The sequence below is a fragment of the Macrobrachium nipponense genome, chromosome 35 (assembly GCF_015104395.2).
Source record: "Macrobrachium nipponense isolate FS-2020 chromosome 35, ASM1510439v2, whole genome shotgun sequence".
NCBI classification, from domain to species: Eukaryota; Metazoa; Arthropoda; class Malacostraca; order Decapoda; family Palaemonidae; genus Macrobrachium; species Macrobrachium nipponense.
The window spans coordinates 42840371-42860705 of record NC_061096.1 but is presented as its reverse complement, the minus strand read 5'-3'; the positions used below and the strand labels follow the sequence as shown (position 1 = coordinate 42860705).

The window sequence follows — 20335 nt, the reverse complement described above, 5'->3', positions numbered from 1 at the left end:
ATATATATATATATATATATATATATATATATATATATATATATATATATATATATATATATATATAATATATATATATATACAAACAAACAAACGTACATACATACATACATCTAAACCAACTACTTTCAAGAACTACCACCTTGCACGACCCACACACACACACACACACACACTACGTACAGATAAACATCTCCACGTACGTACTCGTCCGTGCAGCACCACCTCTCCGCATTGATATGCAAATGGCGGAGACTCCTTACGCACACACAGACACCTGCGCAATACGAGGCAGGTGTTCGATTCCCTGCGTGTTTCAGATACGTAACTCCTTTTATTAGCACGTGTTTTTTTTTTTTAATTAACATTTGTTTAACTTTTAAAGGAGTTCGTTTTTATGTTTTTGACAACTTGCGCATTTATTAAAAGGAAGCCTTTCTTATTTGTTCGTAGAAATAAACAAGAAATCAATGACGATAGTAAATAACTATTGTTTGTGTTGTTTGATCAATTACCTGTTTACTAGTTTGTATTTTGTTTTTGCAAGTTAAACGCACAAGTTTATATTTCAACCAGTATCATTCTCTTTTAAGATGCCACCCCCCCCCCACCCTCAATTTTAAAAAATTATTTATTGATTTATTTTTCTTTTTTGTCACTCTTTTGGTCGCGTCTCTGCGGTCGGGCGCTCTTGCCGCTGCAGTTGCGGTGGGCACCTATGCCCTAGGGCACGGTCTCTGTCGCGGTTGCTATTTACTTATATATACTTGGAAGGATGAAAAGTCAAATTCTGAATTGCAAAACCCGATGAGATAGACGATCCCACGGCTTTATGACAACAGTTTGAAGTTTCAGTGAAAAGAGGAACATGCAACGAAGCTTATAAAGGGTTGTTGGTGATTTTTTCTTGGCGAAGTTCCTTTTATTAATTTTTTTTCCTGAGGCACAATTTTATTTTTTTACTTAATTTTTTCTGAGAATTTTTTTTACTTAATTTTTTCTGAGACATTTTTATTTTTTTGCTTAATTTATTCTGAGACATTTTTATTCTTGACTTAATTTTTTCTGAGACATTTTTTATTTTTTTTTTATTTTTTTTTAAGACAATGTTCTACTTTTACTTAATTTTTGTTTTTTTCTGGGGCACAATTTTATCTTTTTATTTAATTTTTTCTGAGGCTTCTTTTTATACTCAATTTTTTCTTTTGAGACTTTTTTTACCTAAGTTTTTATTTTTTTTTATTAGGCACAAATTTATTTTTTTAACTTAGTTTTCTGGCACACTATCTCCATATTCTCTTTAGAGCTATATTTATTGGTTTTAATTTTCCCATTCTAGAGGATAGTATTCCTAGTTTCTATACATTTATCTGAGAAACTTTTCTGCCATTCCTATTTATGAAAGGGCTTCATCAACACACACACACACATATAGGATATATATATATATATATATGTATATATATATATTCTATTAATATTATATATATATTATATATAATATATTATATACATATTATATTATTATATTATAATATTTTATATAATTCAAAATCACTTTAGGTGACACCTGTGTTCACTCGTCTGAGTTACAACATGAAGCATTCTGTAAATCAAGGTTAACTTTTCATGGTAAATTACTCGACATTTTACTCCTCACACACACACACACACACACACACACACACACAACACACACACACACACACACACACATAGATATATATATATATATATATATATATATATATGTAATATATTATATAATTTCAGTGAGACACTCATGTATTCATATGATTAAAAATATTCACTCATGACGTGGTCTTGTCTGATTGTATATAGGCTATGCATATACTGTAGTTAAAGGAACACATAGCATATTCATATATGACTTAGAGTTTGTATGTGCAACTTGTACTGATAAATAAGAAGCTAGTTAGGTTTTACCATAAGGAAGACTGAAGTTACATATTTAGACTAATAGAACCAAAATATATCAAATATATTGAAAGAAATTCCTTTAGGTAATTCACTAAGTTACCTCAGGAACAGAATGAATGTGAAACTTTGACAACATTCAAGTAGAAAGCAAAGATATATTCATTCAAAAGCAAGTATGAAGATAAAGAAGCATATTAAGAAAAATAATAATCTAAAACAGAGGAAAGAAATGCATGGAACATCCGGACAGGTGAATGAAAATATATAGCACTACGTATAATGAATAGTGCTACACCTGTCCACTAGGTTAAGTATATTTCTAGGCTTCCAAAACGAATATTTCATAAAATCGTGAAACGTTCGAAAAAAAAAACTAGATTATTGACTAAAGAACAAAAGCGACGACCTCGTAAACAATGGAAACCCGTAACACAAAAGTGCGGTTATTTATGAAGGCTGGAAAGACAATTTATAAGTAAAAGGATGTTTTAAGATTACAATCTCCAGGTTCGTAAATATCATTGTTGCTTTCGGGAAACGCAGTGAATATTTGTTATAATTCAGAAGACGCTATTTTAAACAAGATTTTCTCGATGGTGAGTACGATTTTACCCGTTTCATTTTTGAAAATATAAATGATACTTGCTATATATGGTAGTATTGCAAAGAGATACAAATTTGAATTTTAGCCGTTCCTCGTGAAATAACCAATAAATCAGGAGTTACGAGGAACATAATGATATCTGGACGAGATACTGGTAGTTTGGTAGTACTAAAAACATTAAATAATGAAAAAAAGGGCTGTTAATTAGTCTCTAGTCGGGAGTTGACTATTTCTGTACCATTTTGTACAGTTTTGAATCCAAGAGTGTCAATAACCAATTTTTCTCGAAGAATATTTCGGTAGCTTTGAATCATTAATAGGAGAGTAGGTACATTTAGTCTCCGATTCCAGTAGCTTTAGGAATGATCTCCATAAGATTATAAATGAGAGTACATTTGTCCTTGTCCAACATGTTTCTGTACCAGCCGAGATAATTTATTACCAGTTATATTGGGCTTTAGATAATTGATCTGATTATTCGCGCCGCACGGCACACTATAGAGATTTCCCATTTGCTCTGAGCACGAGAACGATCATCATAGCGAGCGAATTGCCGATTGTTCCAGCGGCTGTTGAATGTCCAGGTTCCAGGTTCTGCTGGAAGCTGGCGGTAACCCAACAGGTATACCCACCTTATTTGAATAAGGGTAGCAGCAATAAGGTTGCAGCTTTGCAGCCGCTACAGTCTTCCCCCTGTTACAAATCACGGTCGTGATCAGAATAGCAGATTACCGCAGACACGACGTCCTCTCTTTCTCTCTCTCTCTCTCTCTCTCTCTCTCTCTCTCTCTATTTTCCTCCCCTTTTGGCGTGAAATTGACGTCAAACTGAAAACACTGCCGCCAAGCCGCATCCATTTTCCACGCCAATTATTTTAACGCGGGGTAACCAAAATATTTTCCGGGGAAGAAAAGGTATTTCCGAGAGAAATATCAACCCCAGGGACGCTATTATCGAAATCCTTTACCTACAAGATTTAACAGAACGCTTTCTTGCAAGGAAGACTCTTCTTCTTCTTCTTCCACTCGCCCAATGTTTTTGTCGTAGCGAATGGAAAGGATTCCTATTGGCCGGATGCTGTGGCAAACTCGCCTCCCGGTTGGCCAGATCTTGACGAAGGGCGGGGTCAGTGTGACAGTGGGCGGGGCTTAGGGGCAATCTCAAATGCGAGGCAAACCAGAGGGCCGACCGCCATTGTCTCTAACGCAGGGGAAGAGTAAGAGTGGATTCCCGGTCCCTTGGCTTCTGCGTTTCAGGTTCAGTATCGAAGGGTACTCGCCGCCGAAGGTGTCCCGCGGTACCTATGTCAATGATAAGTGTGATCTATTCAGTTATATAGTATTTCTTGCGAGTTTGGTTTGATGAGAGAAGTCCCTAGACAATACAGAACCTCTTCAAGACTTCTGGATTCCTTCAGGAGGAACCCCAGCCCCCTCCTCCCCCAGTTAATAATCCTCGAGGTCTTCAAGTTGCAACTCGGCCATTGCAAAACTCACCATCTCAAGTAGTGGGATCTCGGACGAGAGAGATTCTGTGAGCTTGTGTTTTTGAAGTGTTCCGAAGTGCGTGCTTGCGCGTGTGCGTTGGTTTTGCAAAAAGGTGGTGATGGGCGGGTCGCCCTCCTGAGTGTATCATGGTTCTGGTGGACGGGTCTTCATCCTCGACAGACGCCGCCATGTTCCCGACGGCCAACCGGCCGCCCCACTCGGTGGTGGCCCAGCAGAGCCATCCCGGGTATTTCGGCTACTACCCCCAACAGTCCTCCCACCACCACCACCACCCCCACCAGTATGGACCTCTGGACTCGAACTACAACTTCCAGCCCTTCATGACGGGACAGTTCGGAGACGGACTTCAGGGAGGCGCCTGGCACAACCCGGCGGCCGTTTACATGCCGCCTCCGCACCACTCGGCTGCCGCGGCTGCAGCTGCCCACTGCCAGCAGCAGCGTTCTCCCGGATACGACGACTGGAGCGCCTCCATCCACCAGAACGGCGCCGGCGGAGCCTCGCCCCTCCCGCCCTCGCTGTCGGTGACGGCCTCGGGACCCCAGCTCCAACAGCCACCGCATACCCCTTCGCCCTGCGCCCCCGGGGCAACAGTCCAGGCGGGGCCCGGCTCCCCCTTTTCCCACTTCCCTAAACTGCCTTCAGTAGGCGGAGGCCCTCCAGATTACGTGACCGACGGAGGAGGAGGAGGTCTTTCCGGAGGCGGCGGGGGGGCGCAGTCGCCGCACGAAAGTATTCTGGGACTCGGAGACGGCGCGGGGGACGCAGCGTCTCCCCCCACGGCTCAGGGGCCGCCTCCGAGACCACAGCAGGTTCGGTCGCCTTACGAGTGGATGAAAAAGCCCTCCTATCAAGCCCAGCCCAACAACGGTCAGTGGAGGTTTTTGTTATTTTTTCCCCTCTGTTAAAAATAATTTAATATTGTATGAATAGAAAGACGTACAGATAACGGCGACTTCTAGAAGAATAGGTGGTCTTGGGTCGTGAGTATTTTGTAGTTATAAAACGCTCCGATGTTTAAAAAAATTTATTTTTTCCATTAATTTTTTTTGTAATATTCTATGGTAAATTATTTATATTGAAGCTTGCACGCATTGTTGCGGGTATTACCGCACCCCTTCGCTCTTCGGAACGTTATTTTATACTGATATTTTAAATTGCGGAATTTTCCATATATCACTATCAATCCATTGCTAATATACGAGTTGTCTGAATTCTTTGGAAGGTAGGAAATACAAATTCCTAATAGCCAGCCTGTTTGCTATTTAAGGACGTAAGGAATCTAGGTCTCTAGTGAAAGTCGGTTTCTTGTGCCTCCTGTTGTAAATATTTAACAGCATTTAACTCTCTTCTAGGTATTTTACCTAAAATAGCTCTGTTTAAGCTATTCGGAAATAACAATCTTTCTTTATTTATTTATTTATTTATAACTAGCTGTACGGTTTTTTTCTCTACCGAGGCACTTTGCCTAAGGCATTCTTAGTTACTTCAACAACCATTTGTAAGTCGTTTGTTCTACATTTGACGAGTGTATATATATATATATATATATATATATATATATATATATATATATATATATCTTATATATATATAGTTATATATATATATATATATATATATATATATTTATATTTATATATAATATACTATATATATTATATATATATATATATATTTATATATATATATATATATATATATATATATATATATTTATATATATATATATGATTATATATATATGATATATATATATATATATATATATATACACACACACTAAAATCGCCGTTCAATTCTTTTCGGTATGTACATTTCCCTCCTTTAATTTATATTGGTCTAAAAGTGAACTTTCGAATCTCCTCCGTTTTGTCGATCTCTCGTTATATTTTCCGTCGCAAAAACGGGTATTAATGAAGATTTATTTTCTGTAATATTTTTAGTGATTTTTTGTGTGTTCTGGTTTTGCTTCCAGGACTTGAGCGTATTTTCTTGTAACTTTTAATTGTATAATTTTATAAGCCTTGTCTGTGCAATGCTGTCGCTTATCAATGGAACAGTGTGGACAGTCGATTTAAAATAAGCTTTTATAAAGAAGCTGTATCGTCGAATATATTAGTAAGTACTAAGAAAGTAAAAGAAAATAGATTTATAAATAAGCTGTATCGTCGAATTTCAGTATAAAGGGAGTCATGGAAATTAGGTTTATAAAGAAGCTATATCGTGGAATGTATTAGTCAGTACAAAGGAAGTCAAAGTTATAAAGAAACTATATCGTTGAATTATTAGTCAGTATAAAGGAAGTCATAGAAAGTAGGTTTATAGAGAAGCTATATCGTCGAATGTATTAGGCAGTATAAATGAAGTCAAAGAAAATAGGTTTATAGAGAAACTATATCGTCGAAGGAAGTCAAAGAAAACAGGTTATAAATGTATATAATGCGATGTTATATTCAAAATATGATTCAGGCTCAATTTTGAATAGAATTTTTCTAGTAGTTTCGTTATTAGAGAGTGTAATCAGATAACTCCATTGATTTAAAAGATTTCGATGTACATAAAAGTTATTACCCAAGTTAATGCTATAGTATTTTACGTGTACTGATGGGAAGCTATGTAACTTAGACCTTTTTTATCTGCGTTTATCTTTAGAGTTTTATATAAACCTAAATACTGAAATTGCATCGTGCCATAAAATATTTTTTTCCGCTTGGCGCTATGTATATTTTATTATTTGATGTAGGCGTATTACTGTCATAACAATGAATTTCAGTTGTGATGCTACTTGAAATATCCTGTTTATTTTTATTATTATTGTTATTATTATTATTATTGAGCCTTAAAAGCAACAGTTCTCGTTACAGGGTTACCTTATTTCATTGTTATTATTATTATTATTATTATTATTGTAGCGATGTTTTTGAGTTTGAGTACTACTTGAGATCTGCGAATTGCGAATTTAAAATTTAGTTACATCCGATGACTACGGCTCAGACAGGCCTTGGATATCGCATGAATTTTTAAAGTTAATGAGGGTTTTCAAAGAGAATCCTGAAGTTGGACATTATCAAGTCAGATTACTTGATTATTATTAAATTATTAAATGAATTGAGAGAAAGATATACGGCTCTAACAATTTTCCTATTCCAGTATTTTGTGATAATAATTGTTTATTTCGTCGCCGTTGTGATGAGTTATAAGTACGCTTTGTCATGATCTTAATATTACTTTGATGTTTTTTAATATTTTCATATATTACACATATTCCTTGTCACTGTCTTTTTTTGAAATATTTTTTGTTGGTGATTTTTAATTTTTATATATTACAGTATTCATTGTCAATTTTTTTTTATATATTTCCTGTTGGTGCTTTTTAATATGTTGATATATTACAGTATTCTTGTCATTGTCTTTTTTTTAATATTACCCGTTGGTGTTTTTAAATATTCTGATAAAGTATTCATTGTCGCTTTTTTTGTAAGATTTCTTGTTGGTGCCTTTTAATATTTTGATATATTACATATTCCTTGTCACTATCTTTTTGTAAGATTTCTTGTTGGTACTATTTAATATTTTGATATATTACGTCCTTCCTTGTCACTATCTTTATTCTTCAGTGTTGCTAATATAACTCATTATTTGCACTACTGTATTACTTTTTATTGCCGCATCACTCCTTACAGTATTTATCTATATTGCCATCAACTTTTTTATGTCTCTGTCACCGCTTCTTAAATCATTGTCATCGTCTTGATAAATAACATTCCTGTAATAGCACTATCGCATCACGCATCATTTGAGTGTCAAAACCCTTTCTCAGAAAGCGCCCAGGATCTCATTTGGTGACTGATTTCGATTTAGAATATCTTCTCTCATTATCGTCTCAAGGACAGATTGAAGCGATACATTTTGTAATTATTTAGGTGGAACGGTTTGAATATTCTACTGAATAGTATTTGTCTCCAGTTATGTTTTCTCTCTCTCTCTCTCTCTCTCTCTCTCACACACACACACACACACAGCCAAGAAAGGTCAATCTTAATTATTATACATAATGTAGAAGCTAAAACATTTGGTTTCTCTCTCTCTCTCTCTCTCTCTCATTCCGCTTCTTCCCTCTGTGTTTTTCCTTTCGATAAACTTAATCGAAAACTGCTCCCAGTATAAAATGAAGGTAGGTATTAACCTTCACTGAAGAGAATTTTACGAGTTGCTCATTGTAAATAACTATCCAACGGCTGTTATTTTGTAATGGGTCTTAGCTGCTTCTTAATGGGCACCATATATTTTGGAAGCTTGAATTTCAGTTCAGTAAACCCTGTTGGCTAGTTCCATTTGAATAGAGTTCATCTTCTGAATAATAATAATATTAATAGAATATTAAGACTGCAATCCAGGACGTTGGCGCTCATTGGTAATTGTTGCCTATTTTCTCGCCATTTTATCTCCGATTCAAAGATAGCGGCAAAGTCGGTGATTTTGATAACGGCTTCCGGTCCTTTGAATTTTTGGACGGTCTGCGTCATCGTTCGGTGAAGCTTACGTCATGCGTTAAGATGTAGATGGTCGCTAATACGGTGGGAACTTTTTTAGTCTGTGTATGTGCTCCTGAGCTGAAATGAAGCATGTAATTATTATTATTATTATTATTATTATTATTATTGTTATTAATGGATGGCTCGCTTGAATGGTATTAACGAGCTCTGCGTTGTAATTGCGATAAAGATCTATTATGTTTTGATTTATAATTATAATAATAATTATTATTATTATTGTTATTGAGAATTAAAAGCTACAGTTTTGTTGAAATTATTTAGGCACAGAGTTCAAAATGTGCCTATTAGATATTTTTAACACTACTGTGGCTTTTAATGGTCGATATTATAGCCTCCTTACAGGGATTCACTGTTTCAATATTGTTATTATATTATTATTATTATTATTATTATTATTATAAAAAAATCTTCATAGTAGCGCGAGTCTTCAAATGGGGAAACAACCCCACATTTATGTAAATGTACATATATTTAAATTTAAAACTCCAAGGATAGCTTTCGAGAACCTAACAGATTCCCGAAGGCTATCCTTGGAGTTTTAAATTTAAATATATGTACATTTGCATAACTGTGGATTTTTTTCATTATTATTATTATTATTATTATTATTGCATAGCTCACTCAAACGGTATAAACAGACTGTATTGCAGTTTCGGTAACGACCAATCAACTTCTATATATGTCCTTATTCATGGGTATCTTTTCGACATCCGAAGTGAAATGGGATTATGCTTCCCAGATGAGAATTATAGTAGAAGACGTATGCAAATTATTGGTAAACAGAAGATTAAATTGAGAGGTTAATACGTTTTGGTTGGACTGTTTGTCAGAAGTGAATAGTATTTAGTCGGGTTTAGCCGTGATAGTTTTGTTTTTGTTAATAATTCCATTTATATCAGCTTTTAACCATGTTCGTAGGTGCATGCAACAGAGGCTGTACAAAATACACTAGCGACATTAGCATAAAAAAAAAAATTCAAATTCAAAGTACACTAGCGACATAAGCAAAAAAGAAGAAAAAAAGAAAAAAACGTTAGCGTAAATAGCAAAGACGGTACGAAATGTCCAGCAAGATTAGTAAAAGCGGTACAAAATCACTGACGAAATTACCAAAAAACGGTACGAAATACCACAGCGAAATTAATAAAAAAAAAAAAAAAAAAGGTACAAAATCATTAGCGAAATTACCAAAAAACGGTACAAAATACCCCAGCGAAATTAGTAAAAAAATGTACAAAATCGTTAGCGAAATCACCCCCCCCCCCCCCCCCCCCCCCCACAAAAAAAACGGTACGAAATGCCCGGCAAAATTACTGAAAAGGGTACAAAGTCATTAGGGAAATTACCAAAAAGAAGAAGAAAATAGTAAAAACGGTAAAAAAAATTATCTTTAGCGAATTTGCCAAAAAACTTTTCAAAATACCCCAGCGGTACAAGATCACCAGCGAAATTACGTATATAAAAACATAAATACTTTACTTCATTTAGATTTGAGAGCAAAGATTGACGTCGATGGCCTCCGATTTTCCGACGCTTAAAAATAATCGGTAATTATCCTCCAGTTGGAGCCACGGCGATCATGCGACGAATTATCCTCCGACCGGCGCCGTGACACTGAGGTAAGAAGCGCACGTTCTCCGAGCGGCCTTTGTTATTTCCGGTTCTTTTCGTCAGTAAATGCGGTGGAGAATTTTCATTTCCGAATTTTTTTTCGTCTCTTTGTCATCGCTTTTGTTTGTAATATGTTTTGTGCTTAGAATGATCTGTTTGTGGTTATTTTAGTGTATGTATTTTTCCAGTGATGTTAATGAATCACGTTGACTTACGTTATATTTGACGATTTATTTATATTTATATATATAATATATATATATATATATATATATATATATATATATATATATATATATATATAATATATATATATAGTAGATGAACGCTGACTTCATTAAATAAGCGGATACCACAGGAAAATGATGGGCAGAAATCATAGTGCTTTCGTCTTTATGAAGACATCGTCAAGGAACGCATGAAATACAGTTGGAAAGAAAGTTACCAGGAAAACAAAAGGATTAGGAATACCAGATGGTTAATTGTCAGAAGGGTAAAATTCAAAGAGATAATCCAGGATTATCGGATATCACACGGTCACAAACTTGAATATAGATTTAACCATAAGGTACAGGAAGCTAGCCATACAAAGTCCAAAAACATGTATAAAACTTAATATATTAGTTTTGTTGCTTTTATTTATCTGTAACATTTTTTCATTATGAAGGCATCGAGTTAAGTACACCAAGACTTAAATTTAGAACACTTGCCTTATTCAATTTGATGAAACAAGATTCAATGATATTCCTTTTAACTGTGTCATGCTTAAGCCAATTGTCCTTGCAAGATCCTTGCAAGATAGCTATATGGTATTGTATCCTGGTTGGGTTACTGTATATGCAACATTGTTAGAGTTGGAACTAAACAGGATAGTTATGTCTCGTAAGAGTTGTTTTCATTATATGTCCATATATATGTGAAATGATATTTTACTGATTTTTCACGATATTGTATCGGGAAGTTATTCCAATAACTTATTATTTTATTGTTTGTGATGTATATGTATGTGTGTGTGGGTGTCTCTATATATATAATAAATAAGCGAATATCACACGTAAATGATAGGCAGAAATCCAGGTGCTTTCGTTTTTACTAAGACATTGTGAGTGTGTGTGTGTGTGTGTAGCCAATAATAGAATAACGCCAGCCATTTTGTCTGAGGCAATCATAGGCATTACCTAACGTAAGTCATTCAAACGACCGCTCCGCTACCGTACATAACTAAGTGGAAATCCCCAAGCTGTGAGATGCGGCGACTTGGAGGACGGGGCTGGGAGGTTAATCGTTAGTTAGCCCTTCGTTTTATTAATTGTTTTAATTATTTTGAGATATGTTATGTGATTGTCGAAAGTGAAATGCTCATGTCGTCACCAACCATTTATGTATGTATATATATGTATACTATTTCTTTTGTTAAATTTTCCGTTCTAATTGTTTTACCATTTTTTTTATTTTTATTTTTCATTAGTTTGTAAGATGAACATTCTGCGGTTAATTCAACGTTATTGTTTGCCATATATATGCTATATATATATATATATATATATATATATATTTATATATATATATACTATATATATATCTTAGTACTTTGGTAAAAGCTTTTGGATGTCAGTTTTATTATAATTTAATAATATTGCCTACCAGAAAATCATAAATTAATATACAGAAGAGAATTGCATTCGGGCATAAATTTCTTTTTATTTTATAATGTTGATTAAAATTACATTGCTCATTCAAAGGTCGGGGCAGTTTTTTTGTCAAAGAACAGCATTTATATTGATAACAATATTATTTATAATTTATTTGATGTGATTTATTTGAAGTATAATTTACCAAAGATTAAATTTCAGTTTACTTTCGTGTTTTCTCCGAGGCTGAATTTATTTTCGCGTGAGACTCGAAGATCGAATTTCATATTTTTCTGCGGCGATATTGAGTGTTTTTCTTAATTAGCTTTTTTTCAGTATAGATGTAATGAGTGAGCTCATTAGGATAAAGTTAAAAGCCATAGCTATTGAGAATGCATAATTAAGTTCATTCTAATGATTTTACATTTTACTTTTGTCTTTGTTCTTTAAGTAAGCGATGAGTTATCGGTAATGTTTCTATGGTTTGTTTTAATATATATATATATATATATATATATATATATATATATATATATATATATATATTATATATATATATATATATATATATATATATATGCGAACTCCCGAAACTATTTCAGCGTTCAATGTTCTCTTCCTGCGAAGTTGCATGCACTCTACTGTATTATTATTTATTATTATTATTATTATTATTATTATTATTATTGCCTTCAACTCCACGTTTCCCATTTCCAATTATCACAAAGATTATTTGGACAAACAGACGTATTATTGTTGTTGTTGTTGTTGTTGTTGTTGTTATTATTATTATTATTATTATACTGCTCCCAACATATCTCTTTTTTTTCATTTCGAGTTGTCAATCCCATTCATGTATTGTTTTGGCTGATTTTTTTTTATATGAAACCATCACTTATCCTTGTTTTTCTGGCTCACGTTGGCTGAAAGGTGTCCTTTCAAAGAAAGAGAGAAAGAGAGGTAGGTATGAGTTTCATTACGTGATGTAATGATAATTCCCGAAGACCCGTCGCCAGTGTGGTGCTTTTATGGGCCGTTTATCATCCTAGTTTGATCAGCTGTTTAATTTCATAAATGACGAATGTATGTTCGTTGACGCAGGCTTGTCAATAAACATCAAGGGATTTGAAAGCCGTGTGGATTCGAGGATTTTGAATAGAGACATTTATTTATTCAAACTGCAGAATGAAGGTACGCACCTTTCATTGCAAGGATTTGCTGTGTGTTTAGTTATTGAAATTGTGCATTGAAACGACAAGTCTTTCATTGAAAGGATGTTATATGTTTAGTTCAATATCATCGTCATTATTATTATTCATCTGAAATGTAGGTAATGCCTCACCTTGTAATTGCAGTTGGTTTTTGTTTCATGTGCTAACAGTATTGCAATTTCTGTTAATTGAAATTTAGCCCTTTATATATATATATATATATATATATATATCATATGATATATATGTATACGTATATATATATATATATATATATATATATATATATATATATATATATATATATACGTATATATATTATATATATATATATATATATATATATATATATATACGTATATATATATATATATATATATATATATATATATATATATATATACTATATATATATATATATATATATAATATATATATATATATATATATATATATATATGTGTGTGTGTGTGTGTGTATGTATGTATGTATATATGTACATTCATATATACCTAGTTCCATCTTTGTGGCACCCAAAAGTCTGCCTTGATGTACACCTGTTGGGCATTTGTGGCTTTGCACCAGATGTTCACCAAGTGAGAACATTTCGTTCCCTGGTGAGGTTAAAAAATAAAGAAAAAAGGGGGGAGCCGAATATCACAAAAAAAAGAAAAAGAAAAAAAAGATGTGATCTATATTTCAAGAGTCGTTTTGGTCAGTTGACGAAGGAAATTTCTCGTCCGCAATATGTCAACATAAAAAAATTGCCCCTTGTTTGTTGCTCGCTGCTGTGAAACTGAAACGTCATGTCTGTTCGATATTCTCAAGCCATAAATTCGTCTGGAGACTGACGGGGATTTTGAATGTGTCCGAAAGCGTCTTTGATTGAGGGAAGTTTCGAAATATTTTTTAAAAATCATGTAAATATTAATAACAAGATATTTCCCCCTTCGTTTGAGTTAAGTATATCTTAGTTTTACCAGACCATTGAGCTGATACCTGGCCCGAATGATTAGATATTTTTACGTGGCTAGGAACCAATTGGTTACTAGCAACGGGACCTACAGCCTATTGTGGGATCCGAACCACATCGAGAAATGAAGTTCTATCACCAGATATAAATTCCCCTGATATCAGTAATCGAGCACGTAACCGACTCGTCCAGCGAGGAACTTTTTCCACTTCGTAGGGTTGGAAATTTTTCCTGGCATAAATTTTGTAAATGCTATTAACCAATTCTTTTTCCTTCATGAGGTAGGTTTTTCTTTATCTGTGACTGTCTCAAAATTGGGTTCGATTTAAAATGCAGTTCTCTTTCATAATATTTGAATTTAAGTATGTAGGTGGGGATCTTGAAATAGTTGGAAGGTGTATGATTATATAGTGTTATTCAATTAAAACTTTCCCGTATTTGCCAAAGATCATCGCAATTATTCATACAGGGAAAATTTAAGATAATTGGGTTCTTCATATCTCGTTCATTCCCAAGTTATGTAATGCATCTATAAGGAAAATATACCGGGTATTTGAATTTTGATATTTACTTCAATATGACAACTTAAACTTGTAATTCCAGAACAAGGATTTGGCAAAACTCCAAATTCTGTTCGTTGACAGAAGTAACGGCCCAATTTTGCCCTGGCCAGAGATTTTTAATAACGAAATTTACATGTACTCCTCATTAGCACATGTACCAGCTCTCTCTCTCTCTCTCTCTCTCTCTCTCTCTTCTCTCTCTCTCTCTCTCACTAAATTATTTTGCTCTGACCAAAGGTTGTTAATGACGAACTCGATGTATGTCCTCATTAGCACCCATAACAACTCAGGTCTCTCTCTCTCTTTCTCTCAAAATTAATTTTACTCTTTTTACCATTCTCTCTCTCTCTCTCTCTCTCTCTCTCTCTCTCTCTCTCTCTCTCTCTCTCAAAATGAAGTCACGCCATCAGCGCTGCTACGACCTTCGCAGGGGGAACTACTGTATTATGTCTCATCCTTGCCCTTAGATTAACAGAAGTAGTAGATTACTTGCCCCATGCAGCCACTGGAAGAATACTGAATCCGCACTTTTCTCTTACTTATAGATGGCGCCTACCTGGACTTGGACGGACTAACGATGAAAGGTCAGTAAATTGAATGCTTGATTGGCCCCCTCCCCTCCCATCCCCTCCCCTCCCCTCCCCTCCCATCCCCTCCCCTCCCCTCCCCCACACCCAATTTCCAGGACCACATCCTCCTTCTCCAACATCCGTGTGCTTCATTGATCTAGTACCATCTACTAAACTCGCCCCCCCCCCTCCCCTTCAATTATACGGAGCGTGACCTCTGACCCCCTCCTCCCGAACCCCCCCCCCCTCCCCATTGCAATTATGCTCAACCTCCCCTTCCCGGATGTGTGTTGCAATGTCGAAGGGAAGGATTTTTGTATTTGGTCACGACGACAAAGACATCGTTGGGTCTTATGGAAAAGCGTCATGGAACCTACAGTAATGTTTCTTTTTCAGTAACTAATTTCTATTTTCTATTGGTTTCTGTTTCTATGATTGCCCCGTTTTCATATGTTACGTTTTTAAAGGTGTGTTTTTTTTTTTAAGAAAAAACAAAATGATAAACGAGTCGACCAAAATGTCCGTTGGTTTTTCCAGCCCACGATTATTATTCATTCAAACTCCTTTACTTATTTTTGGAGGACCTCGTCTGGTCCACCCGTCGGTCCGGATTTTGTCGTGTAGCAGTTTGTATTTACTTAACTAGCTTATTCATTCGTTTTAAATAGATGGTTTTTAGTTTCTTAATTGTCTATTATGATATTTTTTATCTTTTCTATTGTTGGGTATCTTGTTGAACGGCGCATCCAAAACTGCTTTTTTTTTCCTAGTATTTTATTGCATCCTGGTGTCATTGCTCTATTTTTGTCCACATTCTTACTTGATTTAAGCATTCTGTGACGTAGTTTTGTAAGAAGTCGCTTACTTATATTTTTTTTCGTTACCGTAATGTATACATAAAGAAAATATATTTTATATTCAATTCTTACTGCAAAAGGTAGCCATTGAGACGCAGTATAGCTGTCGGTGACCCTTTCTCGTGTTTATTCATTTTTGATTTTGGTTGCTTTGGTGATTGAACTCTGCAGCATCTTCAGTAACCAGGTACACATTCATGCGGTAACAGTACTCTGGATTTGTGATTGCCTAGTTATGTAGTATAAGTTTTGCTATCCCATTTGCAGTGAGATATTTCATTTAGATATTCCTTTATGAAGGCTACATTTTTTAAGGTAGTATGTCCTACTTACACTTCATTTTTAATTTTGATATGCTTAGATTTCCGTTAATTGGCAAGTCTAAGTTACTTGCTCTTTTTACTGTTGGCACCTTTAGCTGGTTAATTTTTTCCTCCTCATCCAGTCCCCGACTTTCTTGTTTATGTTCCCAATTTTGGTCTTAATTCCTTCAAGGTACAATGCGTGTCCATCATCTACGAACAACTTACAATTTACTTCATGTTTTTTTTCAGAGTCAAGGATAATTTAGTGTGTATATATTAAACAGCATCTGTCCAAGGACTCCGCCTTGTGGTACTTCCTTTGACCCGGGAGATGGGCTCTTAAACACTTTTAGTATGTAATTTTCAATACGTATCCATTATTAGTGTTTGATAGCAAGTGGAAGCAGTATCATATCAAGTGCTGCTGCGTACGTCTGGTAGTGTTGATGATATATATATAATATATATATATATATATATATATATATATATATATATATATATATATATATATATAGAATCTACTGGTCACTTTTTTTACCAGATACATGTGCAATTGTAATAGCCGCAATGCCCTCTTCAACTTATTGGATTCTTTGCTCTTTGAACTTGGATCTTCAGGCTTTGTAGTGACAAGCGTGTAAAAAAAAAAGAGCAAAGGATTCAAGAAGTTAAGAAGGCATTGTGGCTATTACAATTGCACATATATATATATATATATATATATATATATTATATATATATATATATGTGTGTGTGTGTGTGTGTGTGTGTGAATATTACTTTCTATCTTACATCAAAATTTTCTTAGGGATTCTCCCCGAAGCAATTATTCCCTTTTACTGTCCTGGTCTAATTGCTATTGCCCAGTTTGTTCTGGTCTTGTATAGAATAGGTCTTGCAGACCTTGGGCTGAGGTCACTTCCAAGATCAGCTTTCATAAATATGATGAAAGATTCCTACAGTTTAAAGTCTTTTGCGAGTCTGTTTTTACCAATTCATAAAGTAAGTATACCCTGGCAATTTGAATTTGCATTTATTTTAAAATTTTTGAATTTATTTTTCAATGTTACTGGCGCTACAAATATATGTGCATTTTTTAAAGTTTTAAATTTATTTTTTGATATATTGCTTGCGCTCTAAATATGTTTGCAAACATCTGGTACTTGGGGAAATGTTTTCTTTAACAAGCTTAGGTATCGTTCATTTTCAATTACTATAAATATTTAGAATATCATGTTATTAGGTAGATATTTTGCGTAATATAAGCATGATTCATTACCGTTATTTGTTATTATTTATTCTTATTAAATTACTCTTCCCTTAAACTCATGTGGAAGGTAACGGTACCATAAATTCCGTATCTTAAATAATACGCATATAGATGTTTTGTTCTCACAAATCTAATGTTTACGTAAATAGTATGAGGAATAAAATCATTGTTTTCAATCCGTATTTTAAAATCTGTAAACATATCGGTTTTGATACATCTGGTATTTTGGAATTCAGAGATGTCAAGTTGGTTTCTTACCTTCATAATTATATATGTGTGTGAACATTTATTTATTATATATAATGTATACGTATGTAAGAAATCATCATTGTGTTTCACACACAAACAAATATATATATATATATATATAATATATATATATATATATATATATATATATATATATATATATATATATATGTGTGTGTGTGTGTGTGTATTTGTTTTGCTTGTGTGTGAAACACAATGATGATTTCTTACAACATGTTTTGCTTTCTGTATCAATTTCAGTGTTACGGTGAACAACTCTTATCTTTATAACATAATTCCAACAAGTATTCTCGTTTCCCACATTTGTCGTTTAAAGGAACGAAGAAGAAAAAAAAACCTCCTTTTGTACTTTCGTCCGAAAATTTGCCTAGAAAGTTCCAGTGGGGGTTTTCTGCATGGCTGCCAACTACTTGGAAAGCCACACGCGCCCTCGAGTTGTGGTTTTGTGGCCCCAAACCCATATCTCCGTTGAGGTTTTCGTAGCTCTAGGGTTGTTTTTTCTTTTTTCCGAGAAGGGGTTGATTAGGTGGGGGTAGAGGAAGGGGAAAGGTTGGGGGGGGGGGGGGTTTCCAGTTGATATTGCAACCAACCGCAAGACTTCCATACTTGCCATATGTGCGAGAGACAACTTGTGCTAATCAGAATTTCTAGCAGAAATGATTTCGCTAAGATTTGGGCGACTTTGGGTCTGGTCGGGGCTTGAAAGGGTGACCAGTGGCGAATGCTGAAGGCCGTCATCGCATGAGAATCTTGAATGTCCGTGAGAAAGGGTATGGGTCTCGCACTGTCATCCCAAAATTATTTAAAGAGAAATGGGGGGATAGCTCCATCAGGAGACAGGTTTTCTAAAGAAGAAGAGTAGGTGAAATAATAATAATAATAATAATAATAATGTGTTTCTCATATTTATTTTCCTGTGTATAACACCACTGTCCCCATAGACCGTGAATATGCAGAATGGAGGTACCCTGTGACGCAATATCCGTTTTATGTAGACGTGCCATCTCAACTCTCTCTTATATTACCGTCCTTTTTAACGGTATGAGTAGATCAATAAAAATAATTTTTTCTTAATATACTGAAAGCAAGAGCAATATTAATAATGAAGATGATAATGGCAGTGATAATGATACCAAAATTTAAGATAATTATATTTTAGAGAAAAATATATATTTACAAATATGCCAACATTATATTGAATCTCTGAACAATATTGAGAGCGATACAGGAATTCCCTATTAAAAGGGATACAGGGATTCCCTATTGAACGCGCTACAGGGCATCTCTATTAAAAGCGATCCAGGAATTCCCTGTTGAAAGCGATACAAGAATTCCCCATTAAAAGCGGTACAGGAATTTTCTATTGAAAGAGATATAGGAATTCCATATTGAGATCGGTGCAGAAATTCCCCATTGACAGCGATACAGGATATCCATATTAAAAGCGATACAACAATTCCCCATTGAAAGCTATTTACTCTCTCTCTCTCTCTCTCTCTCTCTCTCTCTCTCTCTCTCTCTCTCTCTCTCTCTCTCTCTCTCTCTCGTCTGTACATATCTTTTTAAGTGGTGTTTCAGTTTCACCGTGTATATGTATTTCATGTAATTCATTCTCTCTCTCTCTCTCTCTCTCTCTCTCTCTCTCTCTCTCTCTCTCTCTCACAAATCTGCCCAGTGAAAACCACCGCATATAACCTTCACTGACGAAGGACTTCAAAGCCCTTTAGAAATATATCTTCGCGTGTCCTTCGTCTCCTCCGGCGGCCTATAATTCGCCCGGGCAACTACCAGCTCGCCCAGTAAACGGTCGTAAGCCATCGCAAATGGGCACTTAAATTCGGGGCTCTGGGAGCACTTTTCTGGCCCCTCCTCCTCCTGGCTGCTTTGTAGTATCGGGGCTTCCTGGACTCGTAATGTAGAGGGAGTTGTGTTTCTTGACTGTACTATATATATATATATATATATATATATATATATATATATAATATATATATATATATATATATATATATATATATATATATATATATAATATATATATATATATATATATATATATATATATATATATATATATATATATATATATATATATATATATATATATATATATATATATATATATATAATATATATATATATATATATATATAATATATATATATATATATATATATATATATATATATATATTATATATATCTATACTATATATATATATATATATATATATATATAATCTGTGTGTGTATGGCGAGTAGGAATTTCCATCTATCACTCTACACGCAATAAGGTATTTAAATGACATTGTAGTTATCAGTAACAGAATTATATGAAACATTATAAATAGTAATAATAGAATGTACGTCTATAAAAGATTATCAATGATATTAGACTATATAAAAGATGGTCTCTTGCTTTTGACATTTTTGTTTTGTATTGTTTAGCTTTCCTTTCACA

The 20335-nt window shown here is 34.3% G+C and overlaps 1 protein-coding gene across 1 annotated transcript in view; it reads left to right on the top strand.

The window, feature by feature from the left end:
• The first annotated feature begins 3723 nt into the window (after window positions 1–3723).
• LOC135208686 (homeobox protein CHOX-CAD-like) overlaps window positions 3724–20335 on the top strand; it is a 63386-nt gene continuing 46774 nt past the window's right edge. The window contains exons 1-2 of the mRNA XM_064241129.1: window positions 3724–4923; window positions 15147–15185. Of these exons, the coding sequence (XP_064097199.1) occupies window positions 4179–4923; window positions 15147–15185 (784 nt within the window). The 5' untranslated portion in view covers window positions 3724–4178. The remainder of the gene's footprint in view (window positions 4924–15146; window positions 15186–20335) is intronic.